This window comes from Daphnia pulex, chromosome 10 (assembly GCF_021134715.1).
Source record: "Daphnia pulex isolate KAP4 chromosome 10, ASM2113471v1".
Lineage (NCBI taxonomy): Eukaryota > Metazoa > Arthropoda > Branchiopoda > Diplostraca > Daphniidae > Daphnia > Daphnia pulex.
This window is the reverse complement of record NC_060026.1, coordinates 1,755,258-1,769,871: the sequence shown is the minus strand read 5'-3', so window position 1 is coordinate 1,769,871 and position 14,614 is coordinate 1,755,258. Positions and strand designations below refer to the sequence as shown.

At 40.8% G+C, this 14,614-nt stretch overlaps 8 protein-coding genes and 1 long non-coding RNA gene across 10 annotated transcripts in view; 5 read left to right on the top strand and 4 right to left on the bottom strand.

The window, feature by feature from the left end:
• The window catches only part of LOC124206194 (neurexin-4-like), an 86,302-nt gene that overhangs the window by 55,558 nt on the left and 16,130 nt on the right, over positions 1 to 14,614 (bottom strand). The gene's annotated exons all lie outside the window — the stretch shown is intronic.
• On the top strand, positions 439 to 874 carry LOC124206220 (histone H2B.3). The gene has a single exon (XM_046603930.1). The coding sequence runs from the start codon at positions 461 to 463 to the stop codon at positions 830 to 832; it is 372 nt and encodes a 123-aa protein (XP_046459886.1). The 5' UTR covers positions 439 to 460; the 3' UTR covers positions 833 to 874.
• LOC124206226 (histone H4) lies at positions 1,470 to 1,828 on the bottom strand. The gene has a single exon (XM_046603936.1). It carries the CDS (start codon positions 1,794 to 1,796, stop codon positions 1,485 to 1,487), a length of 312 nt encoding a protein of 103 aa, XP_046459892.1. The 5' UTR covers positions 1,797 to 1,828; the 3' UTR covers positions 1,470 to 1,484.
• On the top strand, positions 2,046 to 2,555 carry LOC124206213 (histone H3). Its single transcript, XM_046603922.1, has one exon. The coding sequence runs from the start codon at positions 2,094 to 2,096 to the stop codon at positions 2,502 to 2,504; it is 411 nt and encodes a 136-aa protein (XP_046459878.1). The 5' UTR covers positions 2,046 to 2,093; the 3' UTR covers positions 2,505 to 2,555.
• On the bottom strand, positions 3,315 to 6,178 carry LOC124206234. The gene is made up of 4 exons (XR_006879643.1): positions 6,049 to 6,178; positions 4,075 to 4,175; positions 3,600 to 4,005; positions 3,315 to 3,329 (listed from the first exon to the last, which is right to left on the bottom strand). It is a non-coding gene; the product is annotated as an uncharacterized LOC124206234 (long non-coding RNA).
• On the top strand, positions 4,066 to 6,359 carry LOC124206198. The gene is made up of 6 exons (XM_046603908.1): positions 4,066 to 4,199; positions 4,278 to 4,340; positions 4,416 to 4,749; positions 4,838 to 5,747; positions 5,815 to 5,949; positions 6,088 to 6,359. Exons 1-4 carry the CDS (start codon positions 4,089 to 4,091, stop codon positions 5,329 to 5,331), a joined length of 1,002 nt encoding a protein of 333 aa, XP_046459864.1. The 5' UTR covers positions 4,066 to 4,088; the 3' UTR covers positions 5,332 to 5,747; positions 5,815 to 5,949; positions 6,088 to 6,359.
• Positions 6,626 to 11,041, top strand: LOC124206188. 2 transcript variants are annotated; one of them, XM_046603893.1, is made up of 10 exons: positions 6,626 to 6,903; positions 6,973 to 7,210; positions 7,281 to 7,429; positions 7,499 to 7,585; positions 7,650 to 7,778; positions 7,851 to 8,226; positions 8,298 to 8,473; positions 8,543 to 9,122; positions 9,196 to 9,285; positions 9,355 to 11,041. In XM_046603893.1, the coding sequence occupies exons 1-10, from the start codon at positions 6,769 to 6,771 to the stop codon at positions 10,605 to 10,607; spliced, it is 3,213 nt and encodes a 1,070-aa protein (XP_046459849.1). In that variant the 5' UTR covers positions 6,626 to 6,768; the 3' UTR covers positions 10,608 to 11,041. The 2 variants fall into 2 exon arrangements, with proteins under 2 accessions (XP_046459849.1, XP_046459850.1); XM_046603894.1 differs by having other exon boundaries at positions 6,633 to 6,903; positions 8,543 to 8,919; positions 9,233 to 9,285.
• Positions 11,123 to 12,650, top strand: LOC124206199 (protein SEC13 homolog). The gene is made up of 6 exons (XM_046603909.1): positions 11,123 to 11,277; positions 11,348 to 11,392; positions 11,468 to 11,596; positions 11,673 to 11,945; positions 12,009 to 12,142; positions 12,211 to 12,650. The coding sequence occupies exons 1-6, from the start codon at positions 11,275 to 11,277 to the stop codon at positions 12,560 to 12,562; spliced, it is 936 nt and encodes a 311-aa protein (XP_046459865.1). The 5' UTR covers positions 11,123 to 11,274; the 3' UTR covers positions 12,563 to 12,650.
• Positions 12,647 to 14,035, bottom strand: LOC124206197 (tRNA (cytosine(38)-C(5))-methyltransferase-like). Its single transcript, XM_046603907.1, has 4 exons — positions 13,838 to 14,035; positions 13,300 to 13,775; positions 12,907 to 13,229; positions 12,647 to 12,826 (listed from the first exon to the last, which is right to left on the bottom strand). The coding sequence occupies exons 1-4, from the start codon at positions 13,905 to 13,907 to the stop codon at positions 12,673 to 12,675; spliced, it is 1,023 nt and encodes a 340-aa protein (XP_046459863.1). The 5' UTR covers positions 13,908 to 14,035; the 3' UTR covers positions 12,647 to 12,672.

The window sequence follows — 14,614 nt, the reverse complement described above, 5'->3', positions numbered from 1 at the left end:
CGTACGAGCCCTTGCGGAGCATTCGATGGATACGACCGACGGGGAATTGAAGTCCGGCCCTGCTGGAACGAGTCTTTGACTTTCCCTTTACTTTGCCTCCTTTGCCGCGGCCAGACATGATTGGATTGAGAGTAAGTTAACACGGTTCCTTAAATCAAGGAACAACTGATGTATACAATATGAAAAATCTGGGTTTATATAGTCGCTTGATGTCGGACAGTCGGATTCAGAATACAATTTTGGTAGCCAACCAGAAACTTTTATTTGCCCCGTCTTTCTTTCAGCTCTCCCTGATTGTGTTACTAGCTCCGCCCCCAACTGAACATCTATCTGTTACACGTAAGTCTCTGGAGACGAAAATTTTGGCTACCATCAAGTAGTGAGGGGGAGCCAGCTTCAATATAAAAACGAAATTTGAAGTGTTCGGTCGTTACTTTCTCAGATTTACCCAAGTCCTAGAATGCCCCCCAAAGTTAGTGGAAAAGCTGCGAAGAAGGCCGGCAAGGCCCAGAAGAACATTGCCAAAGGAGACAAAAAGAAGAAGCGCAAGAGGAAGGAGAGCTACGCCATTTACATCTACAAAGTGTTGAAGCAGGTCCATCCAGACACTGGCATTTCCTCCAAAGCCATGACCATCATGAACAGCTTCGTCAACGACATTTTCGAGCGCATCGCTGGAGAATCGTCCCGTCTTGCCCACTACAACAAGCGTTCGACCATCACTAGCCGGGAAATCCAGACGGCCGTCCGTCTGCTTTTGCCCGGTGAGTTGGCCAAGCACGCCGTGTCTGAAGGCACCAAGGCAGTGACCAAGTACACCAGCACCAAGTAAATTGTCTCCGGTCTTCTCTTTCAACCCAAACGGCCCTTTTCAGGGCCACCAAACTTTATAGAAAAGAAAAAGCCCTACTGCTATAATCACACAGCCTCGCCTCTGAACGAAGAGATTCTAATTCACAGTAAACAAATGCCTGTTTTATTCTGAAATGAATAATCCTAGGCCAGGATACCCTTTTTTAACCATAAATTCACTATAAAAGGGGGAAAACATGTATCTAGGATTTTCAATAATTGATCTTCTGGGACTGTTACAAATTGAATTCGAGACCCTATGATTGAACCCTACGACAACCATTGATCTTCTGCCGCAAGCTTGGCTTTGCTTAGCTTTAACATTAATTTAATTGTAATTTATTGTTTAAGTTTACTTCGACGACGTTTACACGACTTAATCAGTGACGGAAAACCTTTGGAATTTTCTAGAATGAATCCTAAATCGATAATACTTTTTCATCAGTTGGTTACTTTTGTCAAGTCTAGCATATTTAAGCGATAACGATTTATATCTACCCCACGCACGAGTTAGTTTAAAATAATTTTTTAACTGAGGCCACGAAGTTAAACAAAATCTTTTTCCTTAAAAAGTTGGTGGCCCTGAAAAGGGCCGATTGAATTGAGATCGGAGTCTAAATGAAAATAATTGTTTAACCGCCGAAGCCGTACAGAGTACGGCCCTGGCGTTTCAGTGCGTAGACGACATCCATGGCCGTCACAGTCTTCCTCTTGGCGTGTTCAGTGTAGGTGACGGCGTCACGAATCACGTTCTCGAGAAACACCTTTAAAACACCACGGGTTTCCTCGTAGATGAGACCAGAGATACGCTTCACACCACCACGGCGAGCAAGACGACGGATGGCCGGCTTGGTGATTCCCTGGATGTTGTCACGCAAAACTTTGCGATGACGTTTGGCGCCTCCTTTGCCGAGTCCTTTTCCTCCTTTACCGCGACCAGTCATTCTGAGATGAGTTTCGGAAGTTTGATAAACTATTAAACTGAATGATTCAAACTGTGGAAGAATTTGTGCTTTATACTCGCTCCAGTCCCCTCAAGCTTAACGCCCATTGGTGGGAACTTCAGCAACGCCCATCATTCTAACAAAGAGAGAATTTCCGTTATCAATTCTTTCCCTCCCATTTTTGAACTAACCAATCCCTAGCCAGTGAACTCCCTTAGCTCCGCAACGTCCGTAGGTTCCCAACATATACCTAGCACTTTTAACTAGCAAAGACATCTGAAATTTCAGTCGCTCGAAATGGCTCGTACCAAGCAAACCGCTCGCAAATCCACCGGTGGCAAGGCGCCCCGCAAACAGTTGGCCACTAAAGCTGCTCGCAAGAGTGCACCGGCCACTGGAGGAGTCAAGAAACCCCATCGTTATCGTCCCGGCACCGTCGCTCTTCGTGAGATCCGTCGCTACCAAAAGTCGACCGAGCTTTTGATCCGCAAGTTGCCATTCCAGCGCTTGGTCAGAGAAATCGCCCAGGATTTCAAGACCGACTTGCGTTTCCAGAGCTCGGCCGTCATGGCCCTGCAGGAGGCCAGCGAAGCTTACTTGGTGGGTCTTTTCGAAGACACCAACTTGTGTGCCATCCACGCTAAGCGTGTCACCATCATGCCAAAAGACATCCAACTCGCTCGCCGTATCCGTGGTGAACGTGCTTAAGCCAATTGATTCCCTTCTACCAACAAATCGGCCCTTTTCAGGGCCACCAACATTTATAGAAAAGAATGTTACATACCGATTACTTCTGATCATGGGGAAGACTGACAGATGAAACTACTGCACATGTCGATTATACAATGCTGTGTCAAAAGCGCCATCGAGCTCTCGAAGAGGTCGTCCAAGAAACTGTCAGCTAACAATCCGGATACCTGCGATCCTGCATTTTAAAAAATATGGTTATACTGGTGTCTTTAAATTTAGAAATGAAATTACCTACACAAAAATATTCGCAGGGCACGTCAAAAGATTCAGAACGACTTCAATCTCTGTAAATAAATAATACTTCAAAGTGATTAGTTTAACTGTATACAGCATTAATTATAGAACAAGTTAAACAGCGATGGATGTTCAAACTAACACCTTCGTTCGTAATCCTTCGTTTTACATTTAACAATTACATGTGTAGTAACTTACTCTACGTACCTCTGTTCGAAATTTATTTAAAAAAATTCAAACTCAATTTTATTTAACGTGGCAATTGTTATATGTTAATCCCTAATTTTAATTAATCGTTATTATCAATTCCGCACAGCCTTCGCACACCATCGTGTCACGATTCCCGAAAATACAACGCTTTTTTTAAAATTCAGCCATCTATTATCAGCAGGCTTCATCTTGCAAACGAATCACTGAATGAAATACTAACCACTGTGTAGGGTCCTCATATCGTATGCACATTCAGGTTTGTAACGTCGCTATGGCCAAGAACGTATTTACAATACGCGTTTGTAACGCTAAATGGAACAAGACAACAGACTGAAATCCCTAGCAATAATAAAAAGGTTTTAAAGAATAACTTATCAAGTATTGCAACAAAAAAAAAGGAAAAGAAATTCTTTTTTAAATGAACGTTTTAACATTATTACGAAAAAGTGACAATTTCAAGCGCCTATTCAACATTTAAAAAAATTATGTAATGCTGTGAATCTGGAGCGACAGCGTCACTTGCAGCGAAAACTGATAATTCGATTTACTAGATATAAGCTTCACAATCTATTCAAGGAAGGGATTTCAATTGATGTTACAAAAACTAACCGCAAAGCAGCTTTTCATCGATAAGGCTGCCTGGGTGGAAATTAGTAGCTGCGAATACAAAAATTTCGGCGTTTCGTTTATCATCCGCGTAGCGCAGCTGTTCACACAATACCTTCAAGGCAAATTGTCGTATTAATAACAAGGTCGTTAGGCATATTACACACTAGTGCATGCCCAGAGTATTGACACACAATTTGTTTTAACACCTGGTCGCTTCGTCCAAATCTGAATAATAAGGGATTAACAGGTACTAACTGCTGATTGGTTTCTATTTAAAAAAAAACAAGGTCGTTAGGCATACTAGTGCATGCGACACACAATTTGTTTTAACATCTGCACTCCGCAGGTGTTACGCCTGGTCACTTGGTCCAAATCCGGATAATAAGGAGTTACTGTCGATTGGTCTCTATAAAAAAACAAGGTAACGTTAATAATTGCGACAGATCTACTCGAGGATTCTCATCAGGTACGTTACATTTTTGCTACAACATGGCTTGCCTCTCTGCAATCCGTTTAGGAATTTTCGTATTGGTTGTGTCGAACTACGCTCTTGCTGTCCTCACCGTAGAGCAACAACTGATAGAGATGCAACAACATTTCGTAAGATAATCATTGAACTGTATGCGTTGCCATCAACCTTAAACATTGTACTGAAAAATGTGTTCTTTATTATGCAAGGCGGAATTGAAGAGCGTTTTGACAGCGAAAGATATTCAATTAGAAGAATTTAAGCAACAGCATGTAAGCCACTCAAATTTCAGTATTCTACGGTTATACTTGGTGTATATTTTTATATTGCATTCTAATACGTTTTAGGAAAAAAGTGTGGAAAAATTAGGCGACCAACTAACTCGTCTGGAAGCAGAAGCGTCACAAATGAAAGCTCAGCTTGCTGAAATGGATGCTCAAACGAGACAACAAAAATCACTTTTAACTGCTCAACAAAGCGGAAGTGAAAGTATCAATCAAAATAGCTTTGAATTAAAAGAAGAGAACGCTAGTGTTCTCAGGCAGGGAAAATTGAAAATTCCAAGATCATGTGCGGATTTAAAGACAATGGGACAACCTTCCAGCGGAATCAACTTGATTATCGGAGCTAAATATATCGAAACTGTTTTATGCGACTTCCGTAAACAGCCAAACGATCCTAGTAAGCTTCATTTCATCTACACTATGTTCGGTCTAAAAAATTTCTAATTGTTACTACGTTTGTTTTGTTTTGTGGTGGATCTACCAAGGTTTCCAGACGTTTATTGGCTATGCTGAAGTAAAGTCATCGCCTACCTATTTCTACGTCCAGAAAAACCGATCTTTCGATAAGAAAAACACTCCTCTTCCGTTCGAAGTTGCTCAGGTCAATATCGGAGGCGCCATGGATTTACCATCAGGGAAATTCACGGCGCCTCGCGCGGGAGTTTACTTTTTCTCCTTCTCTGGACTTGTGCAATTCCCGGAATCGTCAACGCTCGTCTTCAGTTACGGGGCACGTCTGCTGTTAAACGGCAACGAAGTCGGGAGAGGATGGGTTGAAGAGGCCAATACCAAAGCAACTCAAAACAGTCCGCTAACACTGCAATCTACATTGAATTTACAAGCGGGAGATAAAGTTTGGTTAGAGCTCACGGCGTGGGAATCGTATGGAGAGTATCTCTATGACGACCCTTCCCATTACACTCACTTTTCGGGATTGCTTCTATCTGAAGAAATTTCACGCTCGATTAAAACGGCTTAATCAAAATTGAATTCAAAAACGCAAAGAGTTTCGATTATAAGAAAGGGTAATGGTTATCTTGGGAGTTTTGAGAATTTTAAAATACACTGCATGATTAATCAATTTTTCGCTTAATGGATTTGATAAGAAAAGATGGACTGAATGACGTACGTTGAAAATTTCGAGTATTTCTAAATTAAGGCCAGAGCTCTGTTTTCGTAATTGTTTGTTGTACAATGCAATGTGTGCAGTACAAGTATGGCCGTGACGGTGAATACGAACGAGTCGACAAACAAGGAAACAATGGCATCTGGAACGGATCATTAAGTGCAAGGCAAGATCTGTTTTTATGGTAAGGTGAAAATGCGTCAATAATCATCAGTCCATCAGTTCTAGCCGAAGAAACGACTCACAGCAACATGTCTTTGCTGAAAGTGGTAGGAGACCGCTGAATCTGCTATTTTATTTTGAAGACTAATAACACGATCCTTTTATCTAAATTAGTTTGTTTTTTTGGTCGCTTTCGTCTCAATTTGCATCTCGGCTCAGTTGAGCTATGGCCCACCACCATACGCTCCACCGGAATACTCTGGCTACAAATATAAGCCGAAATACCACAGAAATCACGAAAAAATCACGGTAACTGAGCCCCCTTCCCAAAAAATAATCGTCATCCCTCAACTATAGCAACAATTTCCCACTTATTTCACTCAACAAAAGCATTTCAAATTTACATACCTTTTTTAAAAAATATTTTCTTCCGGTTTGTGTACTCAGGTGTACCATGATCACGAAAATGAACAGGTCTACGAAAGCAATGGCGGCTCTTTCTCTCCATGGGGCCAGATGCCAATACATTAATCAGCCTAGAAGCATCTTCACGAAAACGATCTATTAAGTTTCTTAAATTACCCCAATCCTATCTGCTCCCACTATACAAAATGTAGAATTTAAAAAAAAAAATGTTTTTCATATTACTTTTATCCTGTTTACTTTTCATTACGTTAACTGAAAATTATTAGTCAAAATACAACGTAAATCATCACAAACTGTTTGACGTGATTCAGCATGTTTTCAGCCATGATGCAGACTGGAGGTTGCCAGAAAGCTTTAGGCTAAAAGTTTTCGATTTACTTTAAAAACTTTTACGTAGAGTCAATATTTAAAAAATAAAAATTATTAGCCTATTCAATTAATTTTAAGTTAGTGGTTCAGTGCAATTAATTTTAAGTTAGTGGTTCAGTGCAATAAAAAATTATAATATGTTTCGTTTTCAAATTGGCAACACTGTTCCCTGCATGCCCATGCCCAAATATTTCGAAGTTCGAACGTTTGAATAGTCTAGTGATCGTATCATATGGTCGACGAGTTTGAAAGCCGGGCGTGCTTGTTTATTTTACGTTTGATGGATTATTTTCACGATCAGTGAATTTCTAGTTTTTTTTCTTTGAGCTGAAAATGATGGCAAATGCCCCAGTCATTGTCATTGAAGACAATCCATCAAACTTTTTGGAATATCGTTTACGAGGTCGACCTTCTATCATTTCGTTTGAAGAGTTGAATTTGGGGCATTCTTCTCTTCGTAAAATCGCGGTATGGAGGAATTTCTTTTAACAAAATAACTGGCATTTAACTGTTTTACTATTTTTTGTATTGTTATAGCCTTACGCACTGAAGATCAGGCAAACTGCACTTATACCAACCCAACAGTTTTTCAGTTATGCTGCAGTTGTGGCAACTATCAATGAAACCAGTTTAGCTTGCATCATTTTTGACTTGGTGAATGCTGATGAAATAATTGCTTACGCCGGGCATTTTGTCACCCAAAAAAATTTCCTATTTGATCCTGTTTTGAGAGAACCAGTTATTTCAGATTTCTCACTGTTGGACAGCCAACTATGTCAGTATTTTTTATTGGAATTTTTGTAGTTGATTATCCCATTTAACTTGTTCTATTGTCATATTTCCAGATCATAGTCACTTGACTCTTTTTGGTACTGCAAATCCAAATCTGGTGCCGTTTCCAGATTACTTTCTTCACAGGGTTAGTGAGTGTTATCAAGAGCTGGTAACAAAATCTCAGGATATGTTGATGTCTACATTACAGCAGCAAAACAATGTATAGTAGTTTACTGAATTCAAATAATACTGAGAGCTTTTTAATTTCAAAAATTCACTTTTCAATTAGGTTGTTTCCATGTCAAATGAAAGTAATCAGGTTATATATCTGCTGCGAGAACCACTGACAACAAGTTTTTACCATGAAACAGCATTGGTAACAGTTTATTATGTCATCTTTTAATCATAACAAAATTTGTTTATTTTGTTCCTCTTATTAGCCAATCAGTAACAAGAGTGTGGAGAGAATAACCCAGAAAATTCAGCCCATGGGATCAGTCAAAGTAGTCTATGGTAAACTGGGATCTTTCCTTTCTCATTCGTACTGCCAACCCAAAGCCACCAAAGATGTGAGTTTTAATTCATTCCAAATTTTGTTGGCATTTATCTTCTTCATTTCAAAATTGTATCCCTGTTGGCAGGCTACCAATTTCAACGCAGTTGACGAAATCGATGGCCGAACCACTTATTACTCTGCACACGAGGAGCCAGGGCTCATGTCATTTTACTACACGAGTTACCTGCTAGGCAGCTTGCGAGACCGTCATGTTGTCGGTGTACTAGAAGAGGATAACTTCTTCATCATGGCCACCAAGCGAGTCTACAAAAGAAACTCGCCCGCTGTTCCAATCAGCCCCGAGAGTCTGGAGGGATCGGAAGTTTTAAAAAAGATCCACCTGCCTTCCACGCTGTCCCTGTCACAGGTGTTGACCATGTTGGAGCTACGTCAAATCCTTCGCCACCCTTTCATGTTCCCTGACGAAATTGAAGCCATCACAAAGTCATTTGGATTCGACGGTAAAAATTGTCATTTCATTTCCATCGACATTCAAATTTTCAAGAACCTCTTTTTGTTTTAACATTTCCAGAGAGTAATAATATGAGCCGCAATTCACTTGCTCATCTTTTATCGAGCATGAACACTTCGAGTAGCGACTTCAGCTCTGCTCCAAATGCCGTGGGTAGTGTTAATCTTCTGGCAATCACAAAAACTCCACAGGCTCCTTTTTCAACGCCCCAAGCTAATCCAACTACTATAACTGAGGTAACAAAGTGAAAAATAACTTGAATATTCTCGATTTTCAAGGCATAATTAACCTTTCTGTGTTTTCAGATCCCCGATGTTGATTTGGCTGCTCATGAGATCCTTTTCGTCGTTTTCTCAGGGGAGCCTGGTTCTTTCTTTGGAAAGCTGGGAAGAATACCGATCAAAGATCAAGACGAAATGGCCACTGAACTTTTGAACGTCTACTCTTCGCTACCCAATCCTCCCCTTTTGTATGGCGATGGCAAGAGTCGCTTGGGTCATTATGGTGTTCTGCAATGGAACGAAGACCAAAATTACCATCGTTTCCGTCGCGTCCTCATAATCAGTGAGCTGCCAGACGGGCTCGTCGAAATCTACTTCATCGACTTCGGGAACAGTCTCTGGATACCACGCCTCAAAATCCTGGCCCCTCTGGATTGTTTGAACCATTTCCGCCAGCCACCGCACGGCATCCATTGCAAACTGGATGGCAATTTCTCCTTTACTGCCTCGGAATGGAAAAGCCTCGTCCTGGACAAATGGGTCGAAGTAAACGTTGGAGAGTGCAAGGAAGGAAACTATTCCGTTACTTTCACAGACAATTCAATCAATAAAAAGGTTGCAGATGTCGTTCGAGCAAAGGCCACACCTGCATCTATTACCAAAGGTGAGCTTTACTGTCTTTCACGTTAGTATTCAACGAGTAATAATATTGTGGTTTGTTAATGTCAAATGTTTAGTTGAAATACCAAATACGAAACGGTATTCTTTACCACTAGCACCCGAGTTTGTTCTACCAAAAGCTTCGCCTCCGTTGATCTTGGAGACTAGTAAGTTGTTGTTCTTTACCTACACCAAACAAATTGTAACCTTATTCATTCTATTTTAAATCTTTTTAGAGCCAACCAAGGATGCTCCGTCGAAATTTGCTCCCCAAAACTTGGCTTTTGTTCCAGAGCAGATTATTTCTACCCATGCCGTTGCACCTTTCGCCAAGTCACTTGCCGAGTTCTGGATTCAGCTAGAACCTCAATCGGTCAACGTCATAATGGAGCGCATCGACAAATTTATCCTTGATCCCCAGTTCGTCAACCAAAAGGAATTCTCCGCAAGCATCGGCAAGCCTTGCCTGGCTTTCTTCAACGTTGATGGATTCTGGTACCGTGCGGTAATCGAAGCGATCGACGGAGATTCCGTCACCGTCTGCTATGTCGACTACGGCAACAGTTCAGTTTTACAGACCAACTATTTGCGCGAACTACCCCTGGATTTGATCAAGTTGCCACCCTTGGCTTTCAAATGCTGCCTTGATGGGGCAGATGCCTTTCACAAAAATTTTGCCGAAGCTTTGGAAAGTCGTTTAGTTGAACTCTCTGCCTTCCCCGTCAAATATTTGGGAACCGTCGATGGACTCCTTCGTGTCCAGCTCAGCACTTCTGATGGTGTATCTCTGGTCCAGCGCCAATTGTCCACATCGCCCTTGAGTCACGCACCACAGAACGTCAATTTCGCTCCAGAGCAGATGATTTCTTCTCGTGCTGTGGCCTCGCACATCAAGTCGCTGACCGAACTTTGGATTCAGCTGGAGCCGAAGACCGTCAATTCCATTATGGAACGCCTTGACGTGTTGGGCCGCCATCCGGAATTTATCAACAAGAAGAACTTTGTTGCTTCCGTCGGTAAGCCGTGCCTGGCTTTTTACCGTGAGCCAGATGATTTCTTCCCTGATGACGGACAATGGTATCGCGCCGTGGTTGAAAGCGTCAATGGAGACACCGCCAGAGTCTACTATTTTGATTACGGTCACACTTGTGAGGTGCAGACCAGTTTGTTGAGAGATTTACCCTCGGATTACGCCAAGCAACCGGCGTTGGCATTCAAGTGTTGCCTGGATGGAGCGGAATCTTTCTCCAAAGTCGCCGCCGATGCTTTTCTTGATCGCTTCGTTAAACGTGCTTTCTTCGCCGTTAAATTCATCAAGGTCGTCGACGGAGCCCTTCACATTCGTCTCTTTACTTTAAATGGGGTGGATCTTTTCGAAAAGCACCGCAAGATATTGACTCCGCCTTCGTCACCGGAAACTTCAGCGAAAGCAGATGAGAACGATTTTTCGACACCTTTTGCATTCCTTGCGACTCCATCACACAAATGAACCAGTTCATTTTCTCCAAAACAATTTCAAAATTCTTCTTACGACGACGGAAAGTCTTAATTCTATAGAGAGAGAGAGAGAACAATTATTTTATGAACTCGGTCAACAAATATTCAGCTTTTCTTTTCAACAGTGTTAACACACCCAGCCTTCTTTTTGCATCTTAATTGTTACAATATTATAGTAAAGATGTTTAATTCCTTTCGGTCTTCACAAACTATTTCCCAACAAAAATTTTTATATTAGGCTGCGGTTGTTTCATTTTCTGTGCAAGAAATATTTATTTTGGTTTCATTACTTTCGTGACTACGTTTCCTTTTTTCACGTTTTTTCCACTGTGACTGCGTTAATTATTTTTGTACTTGTCCTGTTGCACGTCACCCTTGTACTTCTTCCGTTCTGAAATTCTTAATAAATCATATTTGTTCCTTGTATTTATTTGTACGTCATCTTATTGATCTAACCCTTTTTTTGAATGAAAATTTAAATGGAGGTGGCGTGGCGCCAAAACGTTTTCACTAAAATTGGTTGAATTGTTGATGTTTGGCAACGCGCTGGGGACACGTCGACTGAAAATTGACAGATTCGTTTGTGTGAGTTTGTCGGTATTTTTTTTACGCAGGAATATTTTATAACTCGCTGTCTTATCTACAAGTTCTCAGTAAAAATGGTACTTTGTCATAATTTGGATGCATTTTTAAAGGCACTTGTAAAATTATCATTAAATTATTCCCTCTTAGGTGTCAGTCATTTCCACAGTCGATACTGGACATGAAGACATGATCGTGAGTATCTAATCATTCTGATGTTGATTTTGTAATTTCTTACATGATATTAACGTTTTTTTGGGGATTTATTAGCATGATGCGCAAATGGACTATTATGGCTGTCGGCTTGCAACCTGCTCATCTGACAGGTCTGTGAGGATTTACGATGTGAAAAATGGAACACAAACATTGGCTGCCGATTTGAGAGGACACGAAGGACCGGTATGTTAATTTTGAATGATCTGTTAATATCATACAACAAATGGTGGTTATACTGACAATTTCATACATTTATCAGGTTTGGCAAATTGCTTGGGCTCATCCCAAGTTTGGGAATATTTTAGCATCATGTTCTTATGATCACAAAGTTATTATCTGGAAAGAGATGAATGGACAATGGGTCAAGTTTTATGAATATGCTAACCATGATTCATCTGTGAACTCTGTTTGCTGGGCCCCTCATGACTATGGCCTTATCCTCGCTTGTGGAAGTTCTGATGGATCCATCTCCATTCTCTCTGCTACAGCTGCAGGAGGTTGGGAGGCCAAGAAGATCAACAATGCCCATACAGTATACATTTCACCATCTTTATTAAGTCTTAAATATTTCCTAATGCATGTGATGCTATTGTAGATTGGGTGCAATGCAGTTAGTTGGGCTCCAGCTATTGGACCTAACGCGGCCTTTGACTCAACTACCGGTTCACGATCTGCTCCTGTCAAGCGTTTTGTTAGTGGGGGTTGTGATAACCTAGTCAAAGTCTGGCGGTAAGTTACATAATTCATTTAAAAAGTAAATCTCCTTTATCAATCGAGGCCTTTTTTCGAATTTGCAGGGAAGATAAAGAATGGGTTGAGGAAGCTAAACTAGAAGGCCATTCGGATTGGGTTCGTGATGCAGCTTGGGCTCCGTCCATTGGGCTTTCGCGTACGGTCATCGCCAGCTGTTCTCAAGATCGTCGAGTGATTCTATGGACCAACGACGGTGTTTCCAGCAGTTGGAACCAACGAGTTCTTCACACCTTCGAAGATGTTGTTTGGCACGTCTCATGGTCCGTGACCGGAAACATCTTGGCGGTCTCTGGTGGGGACAACAAAGTTAGTCTCTGGAAGGAAACAGTGGAAGGCCAATGGGTATGCATCAGTGACGTGAATCGAGGCAAGGGATCGACGCCTGGCCAACAGTGAAAATACCCGTCTGTTTGTTAATCTCCACTCTAACGCTAGCCATGTTTCCCTTGATTTGGTTTACTATATAAATTACCGCAAAGAAACATTTAAACGTTTAATTATTTATTTCAACCCAATAATATTCTTAAAAGATTAGAAACTACCAACACGTTCAAACTGTTCCCTAAGAGTCGATACCGAGTTTTAAGTGAAGTGTTTTCAGGAAAGGTAAATTCAGCAGGGAAGCCCATTAAATTTCCGACTTCTCGCGGTGTGAAATATCTAAGAACAGAAAATGTTACAACAAATAATACGTTGGGTTAGTTATGAGGCAATTTCAGTTATTAGGTTTTCAATCTTACCTTAATTTTAAAGGTTTCAAATGAGCAATATCTTCATCTTCTTTAAATTCAGCGAATTTTTGGTGAAATGGCTCGTTCGGGTCGTGTTGAAGTACAGAACCAGTTCCTTCTGCATAGTGGGTATACGCTTTGGTGAAACAACAGGAAGATGTGTCGGATGTTCGTCGTACATCGAGAATACGCCAATACTTTAATAATGTTTTATCAGTAAGCAAATAACGTGCCAATTCTTCATCAGACATATCTTTCTCCAGATAGGGGTCTAACGTTTTTTCTTGCACCGGCATTTCAATGTCACAGCTACTGTTAGGAAAGGAGGTCATCTGTCAAAAAAATAATCAAATAAGATGATGAATAAATCATTAATAAAAATTGAATTTGAATGGTGCTTACAATGTCGTTTTCAGATCCAAATAAGAAGTCTGTACACTTTTTAGCTACAAGGTAGTATCTGCTTCGGCTATTGGGTATTTTGATGCTTTCAGGAGAGAGTATAAACTCACGAAAATGGAAATCACAGTTCTTCAGTGCCTTAGTAAATGCATTCCTCATTTCAGATGTTTCAAACCCCACAACATTTTCCATCAATATGAAAGAAACTGTCTCTAGGTGGGGAAGGATATCAAGCAAATGAAGGAATGATGAGCATCGGGAATCTTCAACATCCAGTTTCAACCCAACACGAGTAAAGGGCTGGCAAGGTGGACTCATCATTATGATATCTGGTTGCAGTTTGTTTATCTCCTTGGCGCTCAAAGATTCTATGTTCCTTGCTTGCTGATTGGTCTGTTTGAAGTTATGGCGATAAACTGCATTGGCAGAAGTGTTGATGTCTACAGAGAAAACGACCTCGGCCCCAACATTGGCTACTATACAAACAAATAGGATACATTAGTTAAAATATTTTTAATTCACACCTAGATAAACTTACATTCAGCTGCATAGTGCATACCACCAATTCCACTATAAAGTTCCAAGATGCGCATTTTCTTTTTCTCCATGACCCTTGATTCAAGAAACTACTATTTAAAAATAAATCGGGATATTGAAAGCCGAAACACAAAAAGTTTAAATCAAAACAGGGTAGAGCGAGCGGGTAGTGGCAGATGGTACTAACCAGCAGACGAATTTAAAATTACAAATAGATGGCGTATCGACAATGGCGCAAACGGTTTGAAACTGGATTATATTATTTCCCCCTGGGAAAACGGTTAAAACTTAAAATCTTGACACAAATACATAAGAATCGACAGTAAAAACGAGGAACGGTGTAAAAAAAAATTAGGAAGGAAATTCATTATTATGATGATTTCAATTAACCATCAACGTGGGAACGTAACATTTCATTTCAACATTTGAGAATATTTTAATCTGAATTTTGGGATACATCAGTTTTGACTCGTTTCGCCGAAACATTTTCATCGGACGTTTCCAGTAAGTGCTTTGGCGTTTGCTCATCTTCTTCTTCTTCTATTATTTCACACGATTTGGGACGTTCAGATCGACGATTTTCACGCGACTCGAGACGACTTTTTCGTGCTTCGTGCTGCTTAATTTTTTTCGCCTCCATTTCTTGAGTCCACTTGATGAGACGTTGGCGACGAATTTCTCTCTCCATTTTGGCTTTCGAAGTATTGGCTGGCATCTTTCTGGGTAGTCCTGAATTTGATTTCAGAGTGATGATGCTTCTGTATCAAACGTGATCGAT